The sequence below is a fragment of the Limulus polyphemus genome, unplaced genomic scaffold (assembly GCF_000517525.1).
Source record: "Limulus polyphemus unplaced genomic scaffold, Limulus_polyphemus-2.1.2 Scaffold626, whole genome shotgun sequence".
Lineage (NCBI taxonomy): Eukaryota > Metazoa > Arthropoda > Merostomata > Xiphosura > Limulidae > Limulus > Limulus polyphemus.
The window spans coordinates 194,804-205,972 of record NW_013666236.1 but is presented as its reverse complement, the minus strand read 5'-3'; the positions used below and the strand labels follow the sequence as shown (position 1 = coordinate 205,972).

The 11,169-nt window shown below is 30.3% G+C and overlaps 1 protein-coding gene across 1 annotated transcript in view; it reads right to left on the bottom strand.

Annotated features, from left to right (window-relative positions):
• Nucleotides 1-11,169, bottom strand: part of LOC106459552 (low-density lipoprotein receptor-related protein 2-like) — a 248,405-nt gene that overhangs the window by 128,933 nt on the left and 108,303 nt on the right. Inside the window, exons 9-17 of the mRNA XM_022386057.1 lie at nt 10,590-10,715; nt 9,550-9,710; nt 8,554-8,780; nt 6,334-6,522; nt 4,784-4,998; nt 4,396-4,536; nt 2,135-2,344; nt 1,475-1,670; nt 253-506 (exon numbers count right to left, since the gene is read on the bottom strand). Of these exons, the coding sequence (XP_022241765.1) occupies nt 253-506; nt 1,475-1,670; nt 2,135-2,344; nt 4,396-4,536; nt 4,784-4,998; nt 6,334-6,522; nt 8,554-8,780; nt 9,550-9,710; nt 10,590-10,715 (1,719 nt within the window). The remainder of the gene's footprint in view (nt 1-252; nt 507-1,474; nt 1,671-2,134; nt 2,345-4,395; nt 4,537-4,783; nt 4,999-6,333; nt 6,523-8,553; nt 8,781-9,549; nt 9,711-10,589; nt 10,716-11,169) is intronic.

The following is an 11,169-nucleotide window of genomic DNA, read 5'->3' as shown; positions in this document are numbered from 1 at the left end:
CCTTACAAAAAACATACAAGTGAAAAAGGTCTGGTAACTCTAAATCAAATTTAATAAACCTACAGGCATAAGTAGTGCTTCAAACAACTTTATTTACATAAAGTTAAAAATTATGATGCCTTCAAGACTCAAAAAATATTTTATTGTTAAAGATGCTGCACAAGAACCAATTTTCTACAAATGATTCATATCTTATATTATAAAATAAGGTATTGTACAAAGATCTTAATGTTACCTTTAATTCTTACTCACCATTATGGACAACTAATGAGAAAGGATGTTTGATTCTGGGAGAATTTATAGTTCTGATATCAGTGCCATCTAGTTTAGCATGTTGAATATGATCCAGTAGGGCATCACACCAATAAAGTCGATCCTTGGCAAAATCAATGCTCAAGCCATTTGGCCAGCCCAGAAGAACCCCCCGAAATACCATAGAATTTGTTCCATCTAAAAATGCTCTGCTAATGTTTGCTGGTCGGTCCCATTCAGAGTAGAAAAGATAACTGAAAAGAAGTTATTTTATTCATGAATCAATGAACAATACATTTTTATGTGACATCAAACAAAGAGAAGTTTAAGTTTGTAGAATGAATACTGTCATTATTTTAATTTGAACTTTCACAAGCTGATTTAAACAAAAATGTTTTGAAAAGGAGTAACCATAATTATTAAACATAAATATTGTTTTCCCAATCTCTCTTTACTAACTCAACATTATAAAAATGTATTTTAGAGTAACAGTAATAAATATAAATAGTAGAAAAATACAAATGTGTAAAAATCTTTTATATCACATTAGTGTATATATAGCTATTCAATTTAATTGAATGTTACAAAATGGTATAATTCATCATAGCATTCAATCTACATGACAATATTCTTTATTTTTCCATTTGCCTTTTATCACTTTTAATTGTGTTCACTTTGAAAAAAAAAAAATTATTTGAATGTAAATTTCATAATGTCAAACAGATTACAAGTTAAGTAAACTAAACCCCTCTTTTCCTAAATTGTGAATTTTTTATTTAAATTTACATTGAATGTTCTTTAAATAGCCCAATAAAAGGACCAACTCCAGTCACTTGTATGCATATATTATGATCAAATCAAGAGATTTGTTTCTAAGTTAATCCCTATAGGTAAGTTTCTTAGTTGTAAATCAAATTACTTATAACTGTATTTATTTTAGTACATAAGATTTGTTTCTAAGTTAATCCCTATAGGTCAGTTTCTTAGTTTTAAAGCAAATTACTTATAGCTTTATTTATTTTAGTACATAATGCTAAATGGAATGAAGTTTTATAGAGAATGAAAAACTAATACTACAGGAAAGAAGACAAATCATTTTAACAAAATACTACAAAGCCACAAATAAAGCAAAGATTATTGGTAATACGGATTCCAATGCCATGAATGAAATATCAATTTAGGTACAAAAACTATAATACTTAAAAGCAACAGATAAACTAACCCCTTATTAGGATGCACTACGATGGCACGAGGACGCTTCAGGTTGCTGATCAGTGTTCTTCTGTGTCGGAAGTTGTTAACACTAATAACATTCAAAGTTCCCTTCCTGCTGTCAATGTAGTACAGATTGTCAGAAACCCAGTCCAAAGCTAAACCTTCCACACCTTCATTCTGTGATGCCAACACACTCTTTGGTTCTGTATGAGTTAGAAACTTGAGATTTCTAATCTTAAAATATTCCTTTCATAATAAGACAATAATCATTATTTAAATGTTATCTAAGTTTTATTTCTCAAATAAAAATTTTTGTTGCAAGTACTGCAAAGTTGAAGTCTACAAGACATTGATGTTTTTATTAATGGATCTGTATGAATATACTAATGTTTTATAGATTACATTAAAATCATCTTTCATGAAGAGATTATGGAATTTGTAATGTAAATTTAAACATTTGTTTTCCAATGTTATAAGTTTCTTTAAAAGAATAAATACAGTTAATGAATATACATGATTAAGGTTGTTTTTTCTTCTAAGTTTAATAATAAAAAGAATTGCTATATCCAGAAAGAATCGTCAAAGCTTTTGTTAAGTTATTTACCATTATCATATATTTTACTATTTTTGAAGGTAAATTTTTACTTAGATTGGTAATCATATCTACCTGTTCCATCGGTTTTGATTCGGTAAATTACATCCAGTATTACATCAGAATAGTAAATGTAGTTTTGACGAGCATCGAAATCTAGGCCAACAAAGCGAGCAGATTTACCAACTACTGGTACCATGGCATCAGTAAAACTCTCTCCCACAGAATTAAGAAAGGTCCCCCTCACAAACTTTTGGTGGGAGTACAAAAGAAATTCTTCCACTCCTACAATAAGAAAGCTTTTGCATCAAACAACAATAACATTAAAGGAGATCAAATTACACTTTACAATAATATTAGAGTGATGTTTAATCTACACACTACACTGCAAGATTAATTACAAGAATTATATAATCTAACAGTATCTTGGATTTACAAAATAAAATTACAGTGAAGAACATTCCTCAAACGTTACTGTTTTTGTTTGCTTGTTTAGCACAAAGCTACACAATGGAATATCTGTGGTTTGCCACTGCAGGTAATAGAACCAAATGTTTAGCACTTTAAGCCCTCAATTTATCACTGAACCACCAGGGAGGGGACAAAGGTTAATGAAAAGCTTGAATTCCTTCATTTTATAGGAAAATAACCTTATTTTTGTTCATACAATACAAATTTACAAAATGGTGTTTACAAAATTTAAATGTATGAATAGATAATGTTTATATAGCCATAATTTTAAGCTGTGGATAGAAAACTGCAAAGATGGCCACAAGAAAAAAAACAACAGCAAGGACAAAATACCCCTATTATAAGTTAAGTCTACTTCCCACCTACAATATGATTGGGGTAGTTCACAATTCTATTATTGTATCAACATGTTGGCAATGACTGTCTTCATCAGCTATTACATAGATGATGAAACATATCTTGATACTCTAATAAAATTATCATGCATATAAATATGTAAAATTGAATAATAATTACAATAAATAAAACACAGATTGGAAATTGTTTTCTGACAGTAACATAAAAATAATGAGACATAATGTGTATCATAATATTAGAATTCAAAATTAAGGATGCAATAGCTTTAGAGATTAGAAATTAAACTGAAATATGTGCCATTAACATTAACTAATATGAAAGGATAAGCACTTGGTTTAATATGTTGCTACAAAGTTTTATCCATCCAACTAAATATTTTGACACTTTCAAAAAAAATAAAAGGCAAACTTACTTTAATGAATGCTAATTATACTTTCTTGTAGTACATTCAATGAAATTATGAATTTCTTTTTACCTAAAAACTGTCAATATACATAAATTCTATCCCTTTGCATTTAACCACCTTTTAACTAAAAATGAAGTATCATCTTGCACAAATAGAACTTGATTAAGAATACAATCTTTAGTTGACAATATTATTGTCGTAAGCTATATCTTCAATGTTTAAATTTATATGTGAGCTTGAGGGCAAATTGTTAATATCTAGTAAATTGACTAAGATCTTTGTTTGTTTGTTTGTTTGAAGTTAAGCACAAAGCTACACATTGGGCTATCTGTGCTCTGCCCACCACGGGTATCGAAACCCGGATTCTAGCGTTGTAAGTCCGCAGACATACCGCTGTGCTACTGGGGGGCGACTAAGATCTAGAAGGATACATTAGTATAAGTATGGGTAAGCAATTCGTTAAGTAATTTAGAATTCAATGAAGTATTAATTAGAGTAGTGAACAAGAATTCTGTGAAGTGTGTGAGTGATAGAGTATATTCAGAGTTTGTATATTAATTTAATCAGTTGGTTACTAAACAAATTCAGTTAAACATGAAATGTTATTTGTGATTCAAGGCCTACAATTGTGTACAAGTGAAAGTAGCCTGCAGCAAATGTTAAAGAAGAAATAAAGCAATTTGTTATCTCTGTTTGAACTGGACTTTGCATTATTTTCAATATGTAATTTAAAAGAAACCACTTATCTAAAGAAGCGACAGAACTTGCTACAATGATATTTACATTCAGGTTATATAGATTACTGTTTCAATTTTCACACAAATATATTTAATCAAAAAATATTCTTCCAATAATGATTATTACACGTTCAATAATAAACAAGTATCATGGTTACAACTGATGTTAGGTGACTGTCACATGTTTAGTCAGACATATGGCTGAACTATTATTACTATGATAGAGGAGACAATCTTACTTTGTATATGTTATAGCTTTTTTGTGTCTTCACTTTATAATACTGTTTCTTATACTCTATAAAGTATATAAACTCTTATAAACAACACTATAAAAAACTTAATAAGAATAAATGAAAAGAATTTACGACTGCAAGATCTTCCATCACGTGAAAGTTCGTAGCCTATGTTACAGACACAACGATAACCAAGCCCATATTCCTCAGCACTTCGAGTCACAATACACATATGTTCGCAACCTCCGTTGTCACTTCCACATGGGCTGGTCACTAACAATGAGTAACATAATTAATGTTAAAATCATGAACAGTTTGTGGATATAGTTTCCTCTATTCTGTGCTTTTAAAAAAACATTTTATCTGTTTAATTTTCTGATTATAATATCAAAATAATGTGGTAAAATACTCAACACTGATGAAAACAAAGGCAAAAGTATACCTCGTTTTATAATAAATTAGCAATAATGGCTTTACTTTTTACTGTATTTCTATTACATTAAATTAATAGACAGTTTACCTTCAGGCTGTCGAAGAGGGTGATATGATTTGATAGCTTTGGGTGATTTGAGAATAGTTGGATCACGATAGATGATATGAGTTACATCAGAATCATTGAAAAGGTGATTTTTTAATACACCTTGCCGAGTTTCATCTGTCCAATAGATGTAGTTCTCAAACATGGTGAGTTTACTAGGTGAAGGAACTTTAGTATTGCCTCTAACTATTGTATGCCTGGGTAATTAAAAGATAGCAAAGTGTTCATTTCAAACTTATTAACATGTTTATCAATAAAACTTTCTTCATTATTAGAATGTCTAACTAAACAACTCGTAGAACCAAATATGATATGCTAGTCTACACACAGAATTTACAAATAAGAGAGAAACAAAGGATTACAAACAAAACATAAATTCAGTTTACTATTCATCCAAGTTCACAAACTAGGGTGGTTACTACATCAGCCTTTCTAACAAAACAACCTAGAATGGCTTCAGGAATGCCCTGAAAATGGCAGCAGAGTAGCAGCCTAATCATAGGATGTAAACTAAACTGGTAATTAGTATATAATAATAATACCAAAATATCTAAAGCATTAGTAATTATAGTTATATTTTATTGATATTAGAGGATACACAAAACTACAGTTGGAAAAAGTGAGACTTCAAAAAGTTTGTGTATTCACACTATTGGTTCAATAGCTAATTTCAAAAAATGAAACATTGTTTTGAAAGTTACAGTTTAAACAGTGAAAGATTGCTAGTGAAGCATTATAAACCAATAGGCACCTATTATTTTGTGATAAAAATCAGATAAACTGCAGATACTTTTTTCTCCATATTCCTCTTAATTTGTTCATTTCAGATTCAAAATCAAAGTATTGTAAAAATAGCATTTCAGATCTATCTTTTGGCTCCCACAAGACACTGCCGAAAAAGCCTTTAGTTCAATATCAGAACTCAGTTGGACTGGACAATGAGCAACAAAGATTTCTATGGAATACTTTTTAAATATGCAGTATAATACTTTAAAAGTTCCAGTTTAAACACCAAAAGCTAGAAAAACATTAGGAAGCACTAGGCCTAAAGTTTTTGTTAACAAATTATGTAAACTGCAGATCTTTTTTTGTGACTTTTATCATTAATTTTAAGCCTATTCTTGATTTGGAATTGTTGCCCAAAGCTACACAAGGGCTATCTGCACGTAGCTGTCCCTAACACTGAAGTGATAGACTAAAAAGTAGGCAGCTAGTCAAAAGCACTCAATGCAAACCCCTACAGCTATTTTTGTCTGACTTAATGCTGTGATTTGACTCTCACTTTTATAATGCATCCACAGCCTCAAATTGTCTAGCACATTTTTGTAGCAATAGGACGTGAACCATGAACTCTCAGGTTCATAATTTGGGCTTAATATGGACAAAGTCACATCCAGTTCCCTTTGAAACATTAACTTATTTTGAAACAACACACTTAATGATTGAGAATGAATGTGTAAAATATATAGCTAAATACAAAGAACTGCATCAACACTTGAACAAAACTATCAGTTATACTAAAATATACTAACCTGTTCTTCCCATCATAGTCAATAGCTACTATCTGGTCTAGAAGTGAGTCACACCAAATAAGCCACTTGTTAATATAATCAACAGCAAGACCTGACGCTTTATATATCAGTGAGTTCACAATAGACTTTCTATTGGAACCATCCATGTATGCTCTGTCAATGTTGTCAGAATCACTGAAGAACATCAACCTAAAGTGGATATTTAGACATGTAATTAAAATCTTGTATTTTAACTATACACATGCAAAGCTTTTATAAGCAAGTAAACTAAGTTGCTGCATAAATTTTATAAATGTGAAGTACTGAAGTATGTGCTTTCAATTTTGGCAAGATAAACAAACATCCAACATTTTACCTTTTTATTTGCACTGAAAGAAAAAATAATAGCAAAAACCAAGAAAACACTTTTAGATCACTCGTATTCACATAACACAAAGGGAATTACTTATGCCATGAAAAACTTTACATTTAACTCAAAGGGAATTACTTACGTCATGAAAAACTTTACATTTAACACAAAGGGAATTACTTACGCCATGAAAAACTTTACATTTAACACAAGGGGAATTACCTACGTCATGAAAAACTTTACATTTAACACAAGGGGAATTACCTACGTCATGAAAAACTTTACATTTAACACAAGGGGAATTACCTACGTCATGAAAAACTTTACATTTAACACAAGGGGAATTACCTACGTCATGAAAAACTTTACATTTAACACAAGGGGAATTACTACGTCATGAAAAACTTTACATTTAACACAAGGGAATTACTTACGTCATGAAAAACTTTACATTTAACACAAAGGGAATTACTGTCATGAAAAACTTTACATTTAACACAAAGGGAATTATGTCATGAAAAACTTTACATTTAACACAAAGGGAAGTAATTACGTCATGAAAAACTTCACATGTAAAACAAAGGGAATTACTTAAGTAATGAAAAACTTTTTATAATGAAAAAGGCTTCTCAGAATTTTTCTACTCTTTAAGAGTCATTTTTACTGTTTCTTGTTCAGAATCTCAATGATCCAACACTAATTACTCACACTACTTCTACTGATGTTAAAGGAATTACTAAGAATTACAGATTTTTTGAAGGCTATTAGTATTGTTTTCCTTCAGATGGAACTTTCCCTCTAAAGTTTCCATTCTTTAAGTTTTAGGTTTCTGTTTGAAGAGTACGTTGTTAAATCCACATTGATGTTATTATAATTTGTGTAACCTGTCATCCTTGCTATTTTTCAGTTACCAAGTTGGAAAAAGCTCAACTGAAATGCATTAGTTAGCAGAGAAAGCTAACTAAGATGATGGAGTTTTAAGTGTTATAATTACAATCATTACATTTATTAACAGGGTGCTTAGAATAAACTGTCATGCAGGTTACTTACTTTTTTGGTAATCATGCCTTGAAAAAGAGTTATGTCTATCACCTAGGATGGATGTCTACTGGCAGATGTAATACTGTTACAAATATGTTGTAACTCAAAGTAGATAGTGTCTCATTTTGTTGTTTGAAAGACGTACAAGATTAAAATGTATATTGAATAAAATAAAATTTTTCTGTGGAGTTGGAATTTCTTATATATTAAGACTGGTAAACAGATGAAAAATATTTGGGTGTTAACCAGCAATAAACTTATGGTATAATGAACTAGATAAGTTATTAAAATATTGTACTGTTCAAGTCTGATAATTGTGAGGTAGAACACATAAGTTGCCACAGAAAAATCAACACTGTGACAGTGCTGTTTACCACATTGTAGTGTATACCTCTGTGTATTGCATTAGAGAGCAGAGTTTGACTTCCAACAAGATGCCATGTTTAATGAGTCAAATTATTAATAAAACTGGCTTTAACCAGGAACTTTGACTCACACTAGAGTGTCAAATCCATTGCTCTACTAACTGAGTTGCCATGACTCAATTCCCAATCAGTTAACCAATCATCTTAATCATTATAATATTAATACTTCATTTAGAACCAGAAGGAAATTTTACATAATCACACAAATGAAAATTGTTTGCATATTTTATTCTAATTCAGTGATATACTTTCACATCATTAACACTGTTAAGACTGTGAATGATTTGTGTATCATAAGACTCTAAAGATAGAATTACCTCTTAATGGAAATCAAAGAACAGAGAAGCTTCTTTTAATCATTTAAGTTAAATCTTTCAAGTCTGTCAAAAAAACTAATTTTCCTACCCAACCGTAGGGTCAAGAACTATGTCCATCGGGGATGATAAATTGCGACTGATGATAATTGCATGATGATTGCCATTCAACTCCATAAGATCTATCTTCTGACCCAAAGCATCACAGATATATAGCTTGTTTCCCACCCAGTCAACAGCCAAGCAGACAGGACTCCATTGAAAATTAACACTAATCTCATCAGACAGTTTCATGTAGTTAACATGAAAACTGTACACCTATATAATTAAGTCACATAAACATTGGTTAAAACCAAGTGCATTAGATATTTACATTAAATAAAGAAGTGTCTATTAAATACACAATTAAGCCTGAACTTCATGAAGAAAACTGATTAAAAAAATAACAGAAACTTATTAATTAAGTGTTAAACCTTAAAACTAAATCTTAATGTGCTTAACAAGTCAAAATCAAAATTTTATACAAGTAACTAAGATTTTAGTTCTGTTAAAGTAAGTGTTAGTTTGAGATTAATGGCCATACATGCAATTAAAAAAACAGCCTTTTTTTGTTCCTTCCCTAACCATTCCGAGTTTTGAAATGATGTACGTACTGGGAGGAAGCAGCTAGCCAACAGCACTCACTACCAACTTTTGGACTACTCTAACCAAATTGTGTAATTTCACCATACTTTTATAATGAAGCCACATAGTGTGAGGCACAATTTTGTGGTAATGGGGCATGGACCATGGACCTTAAGATTCACAGTTTTGACTTGCTAACCACTAACCTGCAGTATAATGGGTTTTACTTTCAATATTATATTTTGTCTGGTCCCACTAAAAAATAGGGCATAAATAAACTAATATTTGACTGAGGTTGAAACAAAGTTTAAAAGGTATATGAAGTAATAATAATATAGTATGATAAACTGACAAAATGAAAAAAAAAAACAGTAAAAGACTTAACCTGAGTTAATAAACAAAAGTATTAGTTGAAGAAAAAATTTTATCACTTTGAGATTACTCTCAATTCTTCTTTTTTTACCTTTTTTGTTTCTGTGTCAGACCAAAATACAAGATTTTTAGTATAGTGAAAGTCTAGTCCACTGGCTGCTGTTGTGTTAGTGATGATTTCTAGATTCAGACCCTGAGCATCCATTTTGTATATTGAACTGTGATGGGTGAAAAATAACTTCATCTGTGTACCTGCAAGAAATAAAATGTTTCACATCATATGATATACACATATTAAAAGAAAAAGGGCACAAACCAGCTATATTCCTAACAAATAGTTGTGTTTGTACATGTTCTATAGCAAAGAACCTGTATATCTATAAGTAACAGTGTTATAAAAATATATGAAATAGGTTTTTCAGACCTTCATCCATATAAACCGTTATACCTAAGATGGAACTTTTAACACAAGGAGGGTTGTAACTGCATATTAAATTTGATGCTGTTGTATGTCCAATTTACAAGTCTGAAAACTTCTTATAAGCTACCTGGACTTGAGTATTTACAATGAAGGCTTTGAACCTGCATAAAAACAAAAAATGTTAATAAGTTTGAAGTTTAGATTTCTTCAGGAAATGGAAGATTTAAAATGTGTGATAAAATCACATAAACTGTAAACATTATTATTTTTTCCATGTTCCTCTTGATTTGTTTATTTTGGATTAAAAATCAGAGGCATGTAAAATTAACATTTCGAATATTTTGTTTCCCATATTTCACTGCCAAAGAGGCCTTTCATTCAAAAGCAGAATTCATCAGTTGGGTAGGAGGATAAGAGATAAAAGGTCCTCTGGAATGCCATATATATATATATATATTTTTTATTATTATTTTCTTTTTTAAATCTGAAATGCATATACTACGAGGAATATAGGTGAAAAAACATCTGCAGTTTACATAATTCTGTTTCTTTATCACAAACTTTACGCCTGTTAGTTCCTAATGCCTCATCAACTTTGATATGTAACTTTAATTCGAGAATTTAGTTTAAGGATCAGACTGAATTAAGATATAATGTTTTTGTTGATAGTATTTTTATATTTTATTTAATAAAAGTATAAAAGAACTCACTGTTCTCAGCACGACAATGTCTGGGAGGAACCAACCTATATCCACTTGCACAAGAACACTCAAAGCTTCCTGGAGTGTTGAGGCACAACTGGTCACAGTAACCCCATTGAGAGCACTCATCAAAATCTACAAAATAAAGAAAGATTAAGTTAGAGGAATTAAGATCCTCTAAATACACCTAATACAAGTATGCAAATTTATTACAATCATTGATCTAGTAATGATAATGATCATAAAGATTTACAAGAACAACAAAAAAAGTTACAATTTCTGAATACCAAGACAAAATATATAAATATAAATAAAACTAAAGATAATATGAATGTTTACTCACAGCTGATCACAATCTTGCAATTTTTGGAAACATTTATCTAACCTTAGTTGATTAACAAATTGAAATATAGTAAAAAGGTTAAAAAATTAATACTTGAATGAGTAATTTTTCACTTACAGCCAACATTCACAAATACTTATTCACTACAGCATAAAAATATAATGATGTGATTATCCAAGATCATGGGATCATGGGAAGCTATATGTAAAGACTCACTGAAATCTTGCTTGAGAGAAGGTTTAAACA